The sequence below is a fragment of the Fundulus heteroclitus genome, chromosome 9 (genome assembly GCF_011125445.2).
Source record: "Fundulus heteroclitus isolate FHET01 chromosome 9, MU-UCD_Fhet_4.1, whole genome shotgun sequence".
NCBI lineage: Eukaryota > Metazoa > Chordata > Actinopteri > Cyprinodontiformes > Fundulidae > Fundulus > Fundulus heteroclitus.
The window spans coordinates 32,626,083-32,644,265 of NC_046369.1; the positions used below are offsets into that span (position 1 = coordinate 32,626,083).

The window sequence follows — 18,183 nt, forward strand, 5'->3', positions numbered from 1 at the left end:
AGATATAAGGAAATGGTTTACATCAAAGCAAGACAATGTCTTAGATTGACCTGGTCAAAGTCCAGACCTACGTTTAACTGAAAATCTGTGGTAAAATCCACATTGTGGATGTGACATGATGAAATGTTCAAGGGGTTTGAAAACCTTTGGAGGGCACTGTTATGGGTTTCAGAGAGCAACAATAGGCACTGTCTTACAAATCGTTTGCACTCTGGTGGAAAGTTAAAAAATGTACACAGGGGAACAGAAAACCCTGCTGCTTTATGTCGCTGGAAACACACATAAGCTTCTCCGATCTAATTGCTATATCACGTCTGAAACACTAAACTGTTATTTAAGTGAGGATGTTGCTACTTGGCTGAGATGTGTTGACATGTAACCAACGGTGGAGATCAGGCGTTTCCATTGAGCTCCATCAGAGTTTTTAGTCTCTGCTGTTAGCGGCGAGCAGCAGACGCGACGCAGAGCCGTGTCAGCGCTGCAGGGTCAACACAGAGGTCACCCTGGGGTCGCTTCATGGAAACCATCAGACTGTCTAATAAACCCAGTGCCTCGCCCGGCGTGCCGTTCACAGTGTTCTCTCTGCCTGAGGTATATCAGGGGTTGTAGCGCTGTTAGCAAATCCAATCAGTCAGCATACGCAGCCGTTGGATCCACAGCCACAGGCTGAGCTCTAGTAGGTCGCCCTGACCTCTGGTAGCTGCAATCTGCACTTGAGCTATGTCTTTCTTGACTGAAAGAGACTAAAGTTAGCCTCTGGCTGCACAACAAAGCAAAGCTGGGGCGTGCTTAGCCAGAGCTGCTGCCGGTCGGCGGCGGGAGTCTCGCAGAATGTGTTTCAGCAGAGCTGGCAGGTCAGAGGCAAGGCCAGAAATGTCCGACCTAAAGGCAGGTAAAGACTGCCAGGTGTGGCGCTAAAGGAAGCGGCCGAAGTGATCATGTCTGATTCGTCCGCAGCTCGTTCAAAACGCAGCATCTTTGACCTACTACTGAAAAAAAAAAAAAAACAGAGCTCATAACCCCGGTTCTGGCCTCACTCCACTGGCTGCCTGAGCATTTTAGAGTTCATTTTTAAAAAATCTTCTTTCCGTTGCTACGCGTTTGAACGGTCTTGCCCCGCTGTGCCTCTCTTCTTCATCCCCACTTACCTTCGCCGTCCCTCCTCCACTCCTCTTAAACCCCATTTTTAATCTTTGGCTTTCAAAATCAGCGAGACTGTGTTTGACCTTGTTTGTTTTAAATGAGTTTTATTGTGTTTAACAATTGATTGTTTTTTTATATCATATTTATGTAGTTTTTTTTTCTTTTGATGTTTAGTTTGCAGTCATGTGCAGCGCTTTGTTTCAGCTGTGGTTGTTTTAAAGCGCTTTATAAATAAAGTCGGTATGCTATGGTATGGATGTCCCTCTTACAGATGTTTGCGATAAAATCTCACAGCATAGAAATGAGAAAGCTGCTTTGTTCATTGGGTGCGACAAGTTGAAGGTGCTATTTTTGTAGAAGGAATTATACGTTGGGTTTATTATAATTTTTTTTTTCTTGCATTATTTAACATTTGTATGCGCTTTAATCATATGGAGGATTGGTCCTCCATGTAATCATGCATGCAGCTCATTTATCCCATGAATGCATCTCCATTGTGAGCGGCCTCTTTGTCCGTTTCAAACAGCAGAACCGGGACCAAACGGCCGCTGTCGAGCTGCTGCCTTTCATCCGGCACCTCGTTGGATCAGCTGTAATGCGAGATGTGTAACTTGAGGAAGTGTGAGGGGGGGAGTAGTGGTCATAGTCCAGGTAGCGGTCAGCGTTTGCAGGATTAAAGTCACGCTATCAGGTTGCATCTCTAGACCAATTGTTTGGCCTCAGGTGATAGATAGCATTGCTTCAGTAAATGGGCCGTGCGTTACCCTGGTACTGAGGGTCCTGCTCTGCTCTCAGACGTCAAGAGGTAGTTTGAAAGCTATTTAATCTCCTGGAATACCAAAACAAATCGCCTAGGTGGTCTGTCTGATGCAGATGTGCTTCTGTCCAAAGCTGTGAGGTTTACCTTGATGTGCTGGATCAGTTTCTCCCCTTGAAGTGTTCACGCTCAAAGCTGCTTTTTTTTTTTTTTTGGTCATTGCTTTTTTTTATGTGAAAAAAACACATTAGTAAGACTTAGGTTGTGTTTGTTTCTCCGACAGCGGTGTCCAACCTGGATGTGGAGAGTAAGCTGACGGCACATTTCCGAGCCCCGTGGCGTCTCCAGAGGAATGTTTTGCACCCCTCCACACGGCCAGCATGTGTAGAGGAGCTGCACAGGCAAGCCAACCACAGCCTGTGGTCGCTCAACCAAGGTGAGCCGCAACTCCCTCCAATGCAGATTTTACTACCCACCAGACTTTCTATGCATCTAGGAACTATTACTCATGGTAATTCTACGTCATTGCTCCTTTCAGAGCTACATCTCCACATTGAAGGCACTTTATTCTTAACTGATGAGCAAATATTTCATCCACACTGAATATTTTTCATGTCAAATCCCCTTTTTTTTTTACAATTTCACCTAAATCCTTGCACATTTTTTTCCTTAACACCTTCGTTCTTTCGTTTGCTTGTTTTTCTTACACTTAAGGTGCATTCAAGGCTACACCTTCTGCAATTCCGTCGTTATTCTGCCATCTAGTGGACGGTGTGCGTCAATGCACCCTAACAAATATTCAAACAGCTGCTCTCAAAAAACAAAATCTGTTTTTCACACAGCCAGTAAATGAAAATGTGATCGACTTTCTCTCATTAAGCGTGTGTTTTGGCACCCTGTCTTTAATTTATGTGTGTTTTCAGATCATCAGAGGGAGAGGGAGCAGAGAGTGACCATCTCAGCCCTGCCCCCAATGCCCATGTACCCCTCCCCTCTCATCGAGCACAAGCATGTCAATCGGGGCAAAAGTGTGACAACGGTGAGGCAATTCATATTATTATCTTATCACTTTAGGGTTTGAAAGGTCAGTCTGCACGAACAACAATCAATACATCAATTTGTTCCAGTGGTAAATCCAGCCAGTCAGCTCGTTAGGTCGATCCGTGGGAGTTTACCCGTAATGTCATGAAAACATCCTCTCTTTCAAAATCCAACTGAGTAAGGGCATGGCTCTTTTTTAAATGTTACAGTGCTTTGCAATTATAGTCGTACCTCTTTAGGTTTTCCAAATTCTGTCACGCTGCAACCCTAAACATCAAAATGTCACGTTGGGAGTTTGTGGTAGACTAACACAATGTAGCACATAGTTGGGCTCATTCTCATAGATTTTTAACTAAACTTTAAATATATATGAGGAAAAGCGTGTTAAGCTAAGAGACAATTTATTAGATTGGGTCCCACGGCTGCCCCGGAGGAGCTGCAGAGATCCACAGCTCAGGTGGAAGAATCTGTTGACAGGACAATCATGAGTGATGCGTGCCACAAATTTGGCTTATTGTACTGTGCAACACGCCGTGTTTGGGGACACAGCAAGCATGGGGAAGAAGGTGCTCTAGTCAGATGAGACCCAGATGTATAACCCCTGTAGACCCCTGGACACTTTATGAAACATGCTGGTGGTGGCAGCATCGTAATTTAGTGATATTTTTGCTCAGCAGGGACACGAGAGATGCTTAGAGTTGCTGGGGATATGGATAGAGCTGAAAACAAGGCCACACTTTAAATTTAAAAGAAATAGAAGTACCAAAGATTTGAACTTGAGTGTGTCATGGAGGTTGGAAAACAACATGGCATGTACAGCCAGGGCTACATCGAAACAGTTGAGATCAAACAACATTCATGTGTTAGAATGGCCTAGTCAAAGCCCGTACCTGCATGTAGCTGAGGATATCTTGCTGGTCACAGGCATTCTGCGTTATCTGACAAATAAAAATGTCTAGATTTGCAATGCTGGCAGGGACATACCCCAGCAGACTTGCAGCTATGGTTACAGCTAAAACGTACAGACTTATCAGGTCTGAGTACAAATGCAAGCTGCAGTCTTCATATGTGAAAATGAAAAAAAAAACTTCCTCAATTTACTAAAATTTTATGTTGGTAGTATTATGCCAAAATGTGAAAATGGTTTGAATCCTTCTGCTAGGCGATGCGTCTGAGTAACATAAGCTGACATTAAGGCACCAGCCTCACAACTCAGTTTAAAAATCCAACTCAGTAAAAACGAACCACTGGTTTATGGAAGGTTTTGTTCTATCCCTCTCTGGAGGCAGGATTGTGTAGCTTTAAGTATGAATATAGGCCAGGTTTTTTATATCGCTCCTTCAAAGTGACGATGTGGCTTTTGTTTTCCCCTCAAAGCAGCCAGAGAGACAATTTAAAGATGCATCCACTCAGTTAGCACAAGCGCAGGTAAAGATGAAAGCAGACTGTTCATAATGTGTATGTGCGGGCAATGGACGATTGATGTTTTCATTTTCATCAGTGCATCCCCCAATTTATTTTCCATCTGCACCGTTACCCCTGTATTTCTATGTCACCACTGTGTTCATACTCTGTGTTTTCACGATCACTCGTGTTGTTTTTTTTATTTAGTTTTTGTGTCATTCTTGTTTGTTGTCGTTTCTCCACCCTGTAATTCAGTTCGGCTCCACCCGCTCCTCCTCCCCCACCGAATGTTGCCGCCTCTCTCCCTGGAGCAGAAAGGTACCGGTCCTCCCCACCCTCCTGCTTCCCGAGTCCTTCCTCTTAACACTTTATTCCACCTGTCCTTTCGTGCGCCTTCCCCTAATGAATTTCTTTCGCGATGCATGCCCTCTCTCGGCTTTTTCGGCCGGCGCTGGTGTCCCGCTCCACCCTGTTGAGACGATGTGGTAATAGCGGAGCGGGGCCGTCGGTGAAGTTTCATCAGACCGGTGTTGGGGGTTCCTGTGAAGTTTCAGTTTGAAGTATGTGAGGAATGCGTGCGTGAGGGCCACATTCACAGCCAACCTGCTCTAATGAGAGGGTTGACTCTTGGGACCCGTGATCCGCCCGTGCTGCCGTCTCCTCTCTGGCACCCTCTGACTATCTTTGAGCCGTTTGTTGTACCAAAAAATGCTCGATGCTCGTGGACAGAGACAAACACACACCGCCGTCCTTCCTTTTGATGCTCTGTTCTCTTTACTCTTGCGCCCACTTGCTTCCTCCTTTCACCCCCCCCCTCCCCTCTTCAAAAGGCTCATCCTTCCTCTCAGACCCTCCTTGAAACAAATCAGCTGTAAATGGTCCCCCTTTGATTTTTTTTTTTTTCCGCTCGTTGCAAGAAGTTTCCAAGGAAACCGGTTTCTTTTGTGAGCCGGGTTTTTGTCAGGGTCCCATTGGTCTGCTGGGAACTGGTAGCACAAAAGGCTGGAGAGCTGGCTTTAAATGGGGGGTGGGAAGACTCTGAGTCGTAGAGGTGGGAACCAGTCCGGCCTGAGAATCACTCCCAGTTTCACATAACCCAACATAAGGGCGTTGAAGCCCTCAGCGAGCCGTAAGCGAGCAGCTAGAAGACGCAGGTGCTTTCAGATTCAATGTGTGAAGGGGTCCGAGGAGTTGTGAGGACATCGGAGGGGAGCGGGACGCATTGACTGCTACTGAAGCTCAGAGGAACGCTGCCGTGAAGTTTTTTCCCTGAGATATATTTCCGGAGGCTCGTCATTATGCCAGATTCGTGGAGGTGCCGCCATATATCTTGTAGTAGTCGCTGTGACATGTGTTGCAATGTGTGCCAAGGTTTTTTATTGGTCTGAGTTTTCTGCATGCTTGAACGCTTTTTTTTTTCCTTTTTGCATGAACGTCTGGGTTATTTCTTTGAATGCTTCTGGCGCTTTCTGCTCTCCTTTGGTGTAAAGGCATGCTGTTCATTTCCATTACTTGATAGATTCATTGCACTGCTGTGTGACGCTCAGCTGCTGGAAGGGTGGGTGTAATTTGTAAACTCTCAGAGAGGTTAATCATCTTGCAGAATACATTTTTTTTAAATGGAATGTTTCCAGATAAACCCTAAGATTAGTGGTTCTCAGACTTACTTACTTTTCCTTACTTACTGACCGTTGTCTTAAAATTGTAGCACAGCAGGACTTGCAAAAAGTAGAAAAACTTGTTTTACTGCTTTGGCTATTTAACTATGTGTTCATTTTCTTCTTAGAATTTTAATTGTTTTAGGTCTAAGTTAGAAAGATGAACAGAATGGAGCATCTGAAATTTGGATTTTTAAGTAGGAATTTTTGTCAAAATAAAATGTGGCTGCCTCAAATTTACAACTGAGTGGTAGCTGCGGTAAAAAAAATAAAAAAAAACTTAAAGTAATAACATGCTTCAATACATAACTTCCCTAAGTGAACTGTTGCTTATGTTCTGACTTAAAGGATGTCATTCCCAGATCCAAATTCTTTGCAAATAATTGATACCCACATTCTTTGGAATACCACTAAAGGCAGCGCAAGTACCACCAGTGTAACTTTTGCCACAGTTTGAGAACCACAAACTTAAAAAATAACTGAATAATCCCTCACTTTATCCACTTTACTCTACACATTACCCTCTCTGAAGCTGAGTCATTTTATTTATTTATTTTGCTTTAACTCTGTTGCCCCACTTTCCATGTAATCCCACCATAACAGTCTAACTATGCAAATATCCATCTGTTGCAGGCTGCGCCTACTGACCCCGACACTGACGGGGTGGCTCTAGGTCACCGGTCTAAGTTTCCCATCCCTAACATCCCCTCCACCCTGGACAAGCAGACTAACTGGTCTAAAGCTCTGCCGCTGCCCACCCCAGAGGAGAGAATGAAATGCAATTCCCAAGTCATCGCCTCATGCGTCATTCCTATTAATGTGACTGGTAAATTGAAATCACCAAATTTGTCAGTTTTTAATCTGTTTATCTAGGTCACAACAGAGCACTGGATCCCATTTGTACATCTTTTAAAGGAAGATCTAGAACATGTTTTTGTTTAATGCCTAAGCATATTAAAACACTTAAATACTAGGAATTTGCATTTCCTAGGAAAATGCAGTGTGACTGCTGATAGCTGAATTGGTTAGCTGATCAGCTAAAGAAGCTGCAGTGAAGCAAGAGTATTTATTTAAAAAAAAAATAAAAGTAAATAGTAGCAGAATTTTAAAAAAAGAAAAAACACAAAAAAAAATAGTTAAAATCTTAACGTTCAAAACTTACAGAAACTAAAGTGTTAACTTTTGTTTAAAAAGTGTCAACTAAGCAGAACCAAAGAAGGCCTAATGCTACTATTAGCGTGCTAACTTGCTTAAGTGTTAAAGTAGCAAAATGTTGCATCACTTAATAAATTCATGATTAAAATTATTTGCAATGTTTGGTTAAAACAATGAAAAGGCATTAAAATGTCTTATCTTGGGGAAAAAGTCTAGACCCCAAGTTTTGTTTTGTTTTCTTGGTAAAAACCCAACCATGCTAATAAACTGTTGCCGGATTAATTTATACGCCAGGAAATATCCATACAAATATAATCTCTCACAGTACAAACTAAATGAAAAATATAGCACGGTAATAAACAGGTTTTAGAATAGCTGGAAATTAAATTGGGAGATTTTTCCCATTTCCAATCTTTATGCTAAATTTAAGTTAAATTAGCCATGCTAGGTTAAATTAGCCATGCTAGGCTAATTATCAAATTTTTCTATAGAAGTGGTTAGCAAAACAATATATATATATATATATATATATATATATATATATATATATATATATATATATATATATATATATATATATATATATATATATATAATGAGGAAAAACACTTTTGATTTTAAGTCTCCAATGAGTTCTGACATTTAACAAATTATAATTGTTACCATGTTTCAGCTCACTAAGCTAAGATTATCCAGACTTTGCTGAAGTAAAGTGTCTTTGCCTTCTAACACTGTTAGATACTAAAGTGGGCCTAATCATCTGCACTCTCGGAAGCAAAGCAAATAACCAAATGTCTAAAATTTGATTGTGTACAGCTTTTCTGGTTATGGCCTAAGGATGAAAGAAAGCTAACCTACAGAGTTACATAATGTGGCACATTTTAACTCCTTTACTCTCAGTAGTGTAACACTTTTGGTAACGATTTAGGAAATGAGGAAAATCCTTATTTAAATTAAAAAAAGAAGTTTTAGTGTTGGTAGAGAGAATTGCTTTTACAGACAGTGACTATAAACGTCCGAGTCATGCTTTGTGCTCAGTGAACTCTTGTTTCCCAAGCTTTGATACTTTGTGATGGCAAAGAGGCCTGGTGCTGTGACATGAATGGCAATTAGTTTTGTTCAAGTGGTTCAAAAGATCTGCTTGATGTTATTTATTCTCGCTCTCACTGACTGAAAAGGGGAGCTGTGTGGCAACATGGGCTGAGTCGGAGACAGTTGAGGGTAAAAAAAAAAAAATGGACATTGTAAGCAGAGTCCTGCAATCGCTATGGTGCTGAAAGGCTCGACTTGTTGTCACATGATGGTCATAATGTGACGGAGGGGGCGGCAGGAAGATTAGGTGGTAAACTTAGGCAGACGTATTCAGCACAGGGTTTAACGGCAGTGGGCTTAGATTTTTGTTTTGTTTTGAAAGTTTTCGTCTGCCATATCTTTTATTTCTGTCAAAAGTATTACAGCTTGTTCCTTACCCTAAGCAGCCTAAAAAAAAAACTCATTCTGAGTTTAAGCACACTGTGGCTTTATGTTTCTTCAGATCTCAGATCATCTGTGCTATTTTTGTGCAGCACCATATTTAGTTCAGTCATTCTTTATATTTATTTCCGTTTTTTGTCTTTTTATGTGACAGCATGAGTGTGGAAAAAGGATTCTGTGCATTTCCACCAAACAAAGATTCCTCACATGTCCTGTCTCCGTTGCAGGGGTTGGCTTTGACAGAGATGCTAGTGTGCGCTGCTCACTCGTTCACTCACAGTCTTTGCTTCAGAGGAGACGGAAGCTAAGGAGACGGAGGACCGTTGCCGGCGTTCCCAGACAGGTGCAGCAGGATTTTGGTATGTATTTTATTTGTCTACCAGTCAGGGTGACACAAGTCCTGTTGTGTTTCCTTTATGGCATCTTGTAGTTCTCGTACCCCTCTGAACTTTTTCATATTTTGTCACATTACAGCCAGACCCTTAATGTGTTTCATTTGGATTTTCTGTGATAGCCCAACCCAAAGCGCTGCGTAATTGTGAAGTGGAAGGCAAAGCATGTGGGGTTTTTGAAATGTTTTACAAATCTCTACAGAACTGTACAAATATCTCAACATGTGGAATGCATTGGGTATTCAGTCGCTTACATCCATCTTTTGTTGCAAGTTACCAGCTTTGTCCTGCTGAAAGGCAAACCTTCATCCCAGTTTAAGGTTTCTGCAGCCTCCACAGGGTTTTCTTCCAGCATTGCCCGGTGTTTAGCTTCAACCGTCTTCCCATTAACTCTGGCCAACTTCCCGGTCCTTGCTGAAGAAATCGGTCCCCACACCATCATTTTGTCGCCACCATGTTTTACTGTGAGATTTGTGGGTTCTGTAAACAGGACTGGTAATGGCTTTCTTCCATTGTACTCCTCCAATAAAGGCCAGATTTGTTCAGATTTGATCTCAAAGCACTTCATAAATTCAAATTCATACATTCCAATGTGGTCCTAGTTTTAATACTGTCCAATCCAGTTTATGATGGCAGTTTCGAAAAAGCGTTCTGTGTATCTAAGTAATTGGCTTTGCAGCGATCCCTCCCCTGAGCACCAGTGTTGCTCCTCTAGGGTTACCATGAGCCTCTGTCTTGGCTGCTTCTCAGATTAGTGCTCTCCTTGCCTTCCCCCTCAGTTTAGGTGAATAAGTTGTAGATTTGCAGTTCTCTACAGCTTGACCTGTCTACTGTGTTCCTTGGATCCTTAGATAATGGCTACTCTGCCCCATCAGAGAGAGGGGCCTGAATGCACGCCACATTTTTCAGTTCTTGTTTTATAACAATGTAAAAACCACAGACCCTTTTCCATTCACGTCACAATTATGAACTACTTTGTCTTGGTCTATCACACAAAATCCTAGTAAAATATTTTAACGTTTGCGTCTGTAAACGAGACACTTATTTTATAAGTCACTGTACTGCTAACCGTTTCCCGTCCCTAGCATTAAAACATTTGGTATTAAGTGTCTTAAAGACACGGTGTGGCATTCTTTAACAACAGACAGATTTTTAGGTCATCCTTTAAGTCAGCATCGCTGGAAAGATACTAGAAAACAAGTTCTCAATTTAAGAATCTGTTGCTGAAACTCTTTCACTTACTTTGTGATCATTTCCTCTTCAGACTCGGACGACTCCCCTGGTTGCAGGGAGCGGACGGTCATTGTTCACACCGCTGCCGATACGAGCCCTTCTACGGAGGAGCTGGCCAGCCATCTGACCACCAGAGACTCAGGCTGCCAGACCGAAGACTTCCTTATCGCAGGAGCCCCGTCTCGGCGGAGGATCCGGGTCCAGAGAGGTCAGGGAGTGTCGCTCCTTCTCTCCCACTCAGCGGGCAACATCTCCTGTCTGCCTGACAGCGCTGACACCATGTTTTCTGGCTCGGTGGGAGCCCGGCTGCGGTCGCGGAGTCTGCCCAGAGACAGCAGCAGGATGATGATGAGAATGATGGACAACGAGCAGAATGACAGCGACGACGAGGAGGAGCTGGCGCCCTTTAGCTCAGAGGCTTTCCTGCCCGGACACAGTGAGAGGATTCTGAAGGACGAAGAGGAGAGCGCCGACGACCAGGCGGCGTCCGAGCGACAGCGGGGGGGCCTGAAGTACGCACAGCTGTCGGAGAGTCCGGAGCGCAGCTGGATGGAGCGCACGCGAGCTCAGCTGCCCAGGAAGGCCGACATGGGCAGCTGTGAGATCTCCTCCAGTTCGGACACCTTCAGCAGCCCTGTTCACTCCGTCTCCGCTGCGGGGGTGCTGGGAGGTCCGATGGACCATAAGGATGACCACCAATCCTCCAGCGGGAACTGGAGCGGGAGCAGCTCCACCTGCCCCTCCCAGACCTCCGAGACGATCCCCCCCGCAGCCTCGCCTCCGCTGACCGGCTCCTCGCACTGTGACTCTGAGTTGTCCCTCAACGCTGCCACTCATGCTGCAGAAGACCAGGCCGGCTTCATGCTGGACAACTACCAGGGCCTCAGAAGCCAGCGGGCGGGCTCTTTCTCCTCCGCGGCGATGGATATCTTAGAGGAGGCGGGGGTGAGCACACCCGTGGAGGGGGAGTGGGATTACCCCCACCCTGAGCTGCCTCACTCTCAGGACCTAAGCCCTGAACCCGGCAGGGAGGCTGACAGCAGCCTGGGCTGCCCCAGCTTCACCAGCATGGCCACCTGCGAGAGCAGCTTCTCCGACAAACCTCCCTCCGAGAAGGCAGACACCATCTCTTACTACTCTGTGGACACTGAAGGTTACTACACCTCCATGCACTTTGACTGCGGTCTGAAAGGCAGCAAAAGCTTCACCTACAACTGTGCAGCCACCGGCTCGGACTGCGCTTTGTCTGATCTGAGCGGCCACCTGACGCTGGGGAGGCGCTGCCTCTCCCTACGGAAGGCGAAGCTGAAGCCGTCCCCACCAAAGAGGAGCTCCTCCTTGAGGAAAATATGCAGTGAGGGAAACATCCCTGACAAGCGAGAACCAAAGATTACACACAGACAGCCGCTGTCTCTGTCGTCCAAGGAGAGGAAAATGCAGCTGGATCTGGCGGGATCACGAGGTCCCGCAGGAAACTCTCCACTAGTCCGAGAGCCCCTCGAGGTCTGGGGGATGGAAGGCACACCAGATCTAACGGACTTAGGCGTTTTAAGCTCCAAAGATGCGCACTCCTTTAAGGACAATGGCATTGTGCAGTCAGACTATGCAGATCTCTGGCTTCTGAACGATTTAAAGTCCAGTGATCCTTACCGATCGTTGTCAAACTCTAGCACAGCCACTGGCACGACCGTCATCGAGTGCATCAAGTCACAAGAAAGCTCAGAGTCCCAGACTTCCCGGTCCGGCTCCAGAGCCACCACCCCCTCACTTCCATCGGTAGAAGGCGAGTTCAAGCTGACTTCCCCAGAGAAGCTGGCGGGACTGGCGAGCCCATCCAGCGGCTACTCCAGTCAGTCCGAAACCCCCACCTCCTCGTTTCCTTCCACTTTCTTCCCTGGACCGCTGTCACCAGCCAGTGGGAAGAGAAAGCCCAAAGTCCCAGAGAGGAAGTCCTCCCTTTCTTCCCTGTCTCTGCAGGCACGGTCCTGCAGGGACGGGGCAACGTCAAAGAAAGATCTGGAGCTGCCTATAACTCCTCCTTCTCACCTCGACTTAAGTGCCCTTCACAGTCCGAGCAACAAGGACTCGGCTTACAGGAACCAGTTAGCAAACCATCACCAAATCAAACAAAAAGACGTGCTGGCCGCCAAACACGTTACATCACCAAACTTGGAGCCCTTCACAGCCCCCTCTCTGTCTATAACCCCCTCGGTGCTTCAGAAAGTGCAGCTTCGATCCGTCAGCAAGCAGCCTGAAGACCAGCATGAGAACAAAGCTGCTCCGAGGCTCCAGTGTCCCCCTGTGAACCTAACCAGCAGTAGATCCTCAGATCTCAAGAGTCCCTCGCTGCACAACGCTCATAATGATCAGGTTTCATCAGACGAGTCAATGCGGGTCTCAAACGAAACACCTTCAGGCGATCTGAGCAACAAGGCCAGAGAGGTTAATTCAGGGAGCATGACAACTGTCGGACTGCAGTCAGAAGCATGTTTGGAGCAGAAAGCTTCTAACATCTCCAAGGCGGAGACTGGTCCTGAAGCAGGGCAGCGCTTAGAGTCACCGGTAACATCCGTCTGCTCCGGGGAATCCTCCCCACGTGGCCAAGCTTCAGGCCAGCAGCAGCAGACCGAGCCGCCTGAAGCAGAAATATGCTCTTGCCCTCCAGTCTTGCACAGCTCACCCAAAAGGTCCCACTGTCTCGATAAAGTGCCTGCTGCTCACAGTCCTCTGGAGACGTCCCTGGAGAGCTCCATCAGCAATGAAGGCAGCAACGAAGGGGAAAATGATTCCTCAGGAGTCTCAGCCGAAAGTGCCTCACAGGACGGGAAAGAGGGATCCACAGAGGAGCCGGAGGATGGTTTTAGTAAAGGTAGGGTCGCTCCCATTTAGGGTTACATTTTATTTTGGTGTTTTATGCTTTATTTTTGCTCAGTTTGTTGGTTAAAAAAAAGCCCTTCGTGCTTATTTAGAATAACAGTGGAAGTAGAACACTGTGCATGTGCAGCAGGGGATAAAACCAGGAAGCGGCTAACGGCTATTAGCATCTGAAGGCGAAGTAAAGGAAACAATGAAGAAAGGTCCAATATTTTGTGTAAAAAACAAAAAACAAAAGAAATGTATGATTCCAAGAGGGATAAGACTGTAATATTGCTGGGAATGAAGTATGAACGTTGGTGTTCACTGAAGGGAAGCTAAAGCTGCCGAGGCTCAGATGTGACTCAGATTTGGCATGATTAAACCTCCTTATTGATACTGTAATAATAGTAATGCTCTTCTTAGCTTCTACAGTCTTAACTACAAACATTATAAATAGATCAAATGACTGATTGGTTCTTACCTAAAAACCTAAAAAGGACTATCAGGATGAATGCTTGGTGTATATAACCTTATTTTATCATAATCAAACAGTTTTAGGTCTTTTTTAAATAAGCATTTAACGTGGCTATATACCTTCAAGCATAATTTGATTAGGGACCCCTCTTCCTGTGAAGAACATCAACACCACTAATATTCACTACTCTGGAGGAGCTGCATATAGGCACAGCTCAGGTGGCAGAATCTGTCAACAGGGCAACTATTAGTAGTGATCTTTACAAACTATGTCTTATTAGGTATGTGGGGGACACAGCAAACCAGTAGAAGAACCTGAGTTCAGGTCAGATTAAACCATTACTGCAAGTTTTAGCTTCCTTTGTGGCCGAAAAGCCAAATGCTGCACATCCCCCTGAATATACTCTTGTGTATATTCTTAGTCACCCAAGTATCTTAAATGCTTAAGTAAAGAGCAATTGCAGCTCGTATGGCCTTGTTAGAGCTATGTTTGGATCGTCAAGCAACAACGACCCAAACACTGAGCTAAATCGAGGGTAGGGCCAGCGACTATTACTACTACTACTATTATTCCCCCACAAATAACTGTAACTTTATGAGTGAGATTGTTCTGACTGCAACTTATAAGCCTGTTACCTCCAGACACGTTCAGCCCAGTTGCCTTCTACGTAAGCACTTAGGATCAAACCGAACATGAGATTCCCACAGCGAAACATGGTGGAGGCGGCATCATGCTGAGGGGACGCTCTCTTCAGCAGAGACAGGACGGCTAGCGAGAGCTGATAGAAAGATGGCTGGAACTAAACACGGGGCAATTATTTTAGAAAACCTGTCTGAGCGTGAACTCAAAAGTGGTTGATTTTTGATAAAGTATAACCTAATAATCTGTGTCATTAAAGCCTTTGATGTTTTTTCAACAGACTGCACGGCAAGTGACAACTCTGCGTCTTCACAGCATGACGAGTCAAAAAAGGAGGATGACGGTGTGTTTCTGTCACCCTCCAAGTCCCGCACCACTGAGGATCTGTTTGCTATGATTCACAGGTGAGCGTTTGGGAAGATCTTTGTGTTCAGCCGTGGCTTAAACAAAGTGTCTAACTAATTACGTCGTCCGTAGATCCAAAAGGAAAGTGTTGGGAAGGAAGGACTCCACTGAGCTGGCGGCGCGGCCTCGCCTCGGCGCCTCGTCGGGGAACACGCCGCCGCCTCCCAGCAGCAACGTCAGCTCCCCGGTCTCTGTGCCACCCACCTCCCCTGCTGTGACCCCGCCTCCCCCACACAGAGCGTCGGGTTCCATCTACAGGAACGCAAAGAAGTCCAGCACCTCCAACGAGGAGTTCAAACTACTGCTCCTTAAGAAAGGGAGCCGCTCGGACTCCAGTTACCGCATGTCGGCTGCTGAGATCCTGAAGAGCCCCATCACTCCTAAATCGCCTGGAGATTTTCTGGCCGAGTCGCCCAGGCAGTCAGAGGAGCCCATGTCCGCCCTGCAGCAGCTCCTGTTAGATCAAGACCAGCTCTCCAGCCCCTACCCCAAAGCCAACGCCGAGAGCTTCTCCCCGAGGCCCTTCCACACATCCGCCTCTTCCCGGCAGGGGCGCTCCAGGATCCCCCCGCCGGCCAGCAGCAGCCGTTACAGCGTGCGCAGCAGGCTCTACTCATCGCCCATGCAGGCCATCTCTGAGGGGGAGACGGAGAACTCTGACGGAAGCCCTCATGATGACCGCTCCATGTAGGAAACGGAGCAAACCACAAAAAAGTTTACAAAGAGGACTAATGGACCATGCCGAAATATAATATATAGATATATCAAATATGCAGAAGGCAGGAGAGTAGATTAAACCATTTTAATTATAAAAGAAAATCTCGATTCCTAGCCATTTTTGGATGGATTTTTAAATCATTTCCTTTTTTATAATTCTGTCCACATAATGTGTATGTTTTATACAAACTGAGTTTTTAAACAAATCCCGATTGATTCAAAAATGCTGTTATTAAAAAAAAAAGAAAAAAGACAACTTCTGAAACCAACTTATTCCTTCAGCCCAATTTAATTCTTAGCATTGCAGTTTAGGACAGAGATGCACCGATCAGAACTTGGTTCCTAATTTCCGACCTCTGGTTTTTGTAAGGCCTGCCAATAATCGTTTTGTTCGGTTGCCATTTCTATTGCAAGTATGTATTTGATCGAAGTTAGCCTGCTCAGCACAGCTAGCATTACAAAGACCCCTGTATCCCTCAAGAGATTGTGCAAAGATGGCCGACGTTTAAAACTCTGTGATGTCCTGTGGCGGACAAAGGAGAAAAGGGCAAAAGGAAAAAACAGAACTACTTTGGTCTATTCCGAGTAGCCTTCTTGTTATCCTATGAAAGTCTTGCTCTCTCACAGCCAGAATGAACAGCAGGTTTGACCCGACAGTTCATAGAAAATACTTTTGTACTAAATGGCTTTTTGTGATTCATCAGACTTTCTTGATACATTTTTTTTAATAGCCAGCTTTGGGACCTTCTTCTGACAGTAAAAACTTCCACACCGAAGAGCGCTGTTGTCAGCGTGACCTGTAAGTGCTTAGGTTTGGTGTGTTCGCTGATCGGAAAAAAGATTGGATTCCTGAATTTCTGACCTGCCAGTAGGGGGCCAGTCGAGCTTAAAAACATCCGGTCTTCTCGGTGCATCTCTAGCTTTAAAGCAATGTTTTTGTTTGGTCAGTGGAAGCCATTTCAACCAGTCATGCCAGTTGTTGTTTTTTTTATGCATAATAGTCAACCTTCATTTTGTTTCCTATAGATGCAGATTTTTACCTTTATGTATTCTGTGAATACCTATGCAAAAAAAAAAGAGACACAACTTGTACATCTCCTTAAGCCACTTGTACAGAGTGAAGCTCTTCCTCGCCCCTCAGAACATCTCAACTAGGTTCAGAGAATTGTCCCTCCGTCTTTCCATTCATCTTGTTAGTACCAGCAGTTGGAAAACCCTTATTATACTCCTAACAAAACCAGTAAAACACATTATGAAAGGCAGCTACTTGTTCCAACATTTTACAATCATCATAAGGTAGAGAGTTACCAGTGATAGACGGGAGGTTTCTAAATCCAAACACCGGGCGGACAATCTCTGGAGAAAAGAAAGGAGCAGGTGTTATCGGGGGGGACATGAAAAAGTGCTCAAAAAGCTGGAGGCGTCGGTAGTCGCAGCGGGGATAGGTGCATGGAGAAAGGTCATGTTTTAAGAACAGTGGTCGTTTGTGGCTGATGACGTGGCGTGTTTTTGAATAGTCGAAAGAGGCAAGTGGAAAGTGCTCAGCAGGATCAAATATGCCTTACTTTACTCGACAGGAAACAATAAGTGACAAAAAAAACGTTTTGCGGGGTTGGGGGTGTGGGGTGGACCCTTCTTCAGGTTTCTAGTGAGAGGATGTAAAATATGGGACCAGGGTGTCAGGAAGGATAAGACTCAGTTAACATTTCGGGCATTTGCTGCTGTCTTGTGCCAAATGCTCCTTGGCGCCTCCCCACCCCCATGAAATATTTAAATGATATTGTCTATGCTGTTAACAAGTAAAATATATTTATTTTTTATATCAGATGGATGCCCCTTGATCTGCTTTTTTTTTTTTTTTTTTTACAAACTAAAAGTGAGATTTTAACAATGAAGTGCTGGTATTTTAAAAAAAGGTTTTATTCAGATACCTACTTTCTTTACCAGAGACACATAGTCGCTGTTTCACACACTGGGTTGCAGAGACAGACAGAAAAGTGACTTTTAGGTATTGCAATATGATATGATATGATATGATATGATATGATATGATATGATATGATATGGTATGATCTGATATAGAGCATGCATGATACAAAGTCCTATAAGCTATAGTAGGTTATGCTACCCAGCCAGTATGCAGAGCCGACAGAAGCGGTGTCGGTTTTGGCCTTAAAGATGCTCCATCACACACCTTTCACAGAGACGTAACGGGGAACACGGTGAGATAAGCCTCTCAACTTTCATTCCAGCAGTTTTTCCCCCCCTTTTTGCACTGATGAAGAGATGCTTGTGAGGTTTAATTTTGTCCCTTGCTGTGTGCTGCACCTGGAGATATTTATAGACCCTTCCACTCAGCTGTTTAACTCTTCCTGAATATCTTTTTCCCGTTCTCACACAATGTAAGAGTGGAGTAGTGTAGCTGCTTCTGCCAAAGGCTCTAGGACATGTCCAGGACCTGTTTGGGGCATCGGACTGTTTTATTCCTCCCTCAGTTTACTTGACTGAATTGTTCTTGAAAACACGAAGCAGAGTCACAGCTTACGGTACTAGAGGCGTTAGAAAAATGGCCGTGAAATGAACCTACACAAACAGTACTGTATGTCTTTTGTTTCTCTCTTTTTGTTGTGTACAAAGCTGTAAATACATGAACCATTCTGAAAGATCACAAACGTTATCTAATTGTCTCTAATGTAAAAAAGAAATGATGATGTTTTCAGAGTTTACATTGATTTCAATACCTTTGTATATTTTTGAGTTGTGGAACACTTTTGTCTTGTATTTATTTTTTTAGTAAGCGTTGTGGGGAATCCCATAGCTAATCTTATCTCCCGC

The 18,183-nt window shown here is 44.8% G+C and overlaps 1 protein-coding gene across 5 annotated transcripts in view; it reads left to right on the top strand.

Annotated features, from left to right (window-relative positions):
• The window catches only part of nhsa (Nance-Horan syndrome a (congenital cataracts and dental anomalies)), a 71,384-nt gene extending 54,959 nt beyond the window's left edge, over window positions 1-16,425 (top strand). For 2 of the 5 annotated variants that reach the window (XM_012861230.3, XM_036141511.1), the window contains exons 2-9: window positions 2,184-2,336; window positions 2,824-2,939; window positions 4,601-4,663; window positions 6,637-6,829; window positions 8,859-8,990; window positions 10,288-13,125; window positions 14,507-14,630; window positions 14,704-16,425. In XM_012861230.3, coding sequence (XP_012716684.2) covers window positions 2,184-2,336; window positions 2,824-2,939; window positions 4,601-4,663; window positions 6,637-6,829; window positions 8,859-8,990; window positions 10,288-13,125; window positions 14,507-14,630; window positions 14,704-15,322 — 4,238 coding nt within the window. In that variant the 3' untranslated portion in view covers window positions 15,323-16,425. Of the gene's footprint in view, window positions 1-2,183; window positions 2,337-2,823; window positions 2,940-4,318; window positions 4,370-4,600; window positions 4,664-6,636; window positions 6,830-8,858; window positions 8,991-10,287; window positions 13,126-14,506; window positions 14,631-14,703 lie in introns of all 5 variants that reach the window. The other 3 variants (XM_036141509.1, XM_021315748.2, XM_021315749.2) reach the window with 3 other exon arrangements.
• The last annotated feature ends 1,758 nt before the right edge of the window (window positions 16,426-18,183 follow it).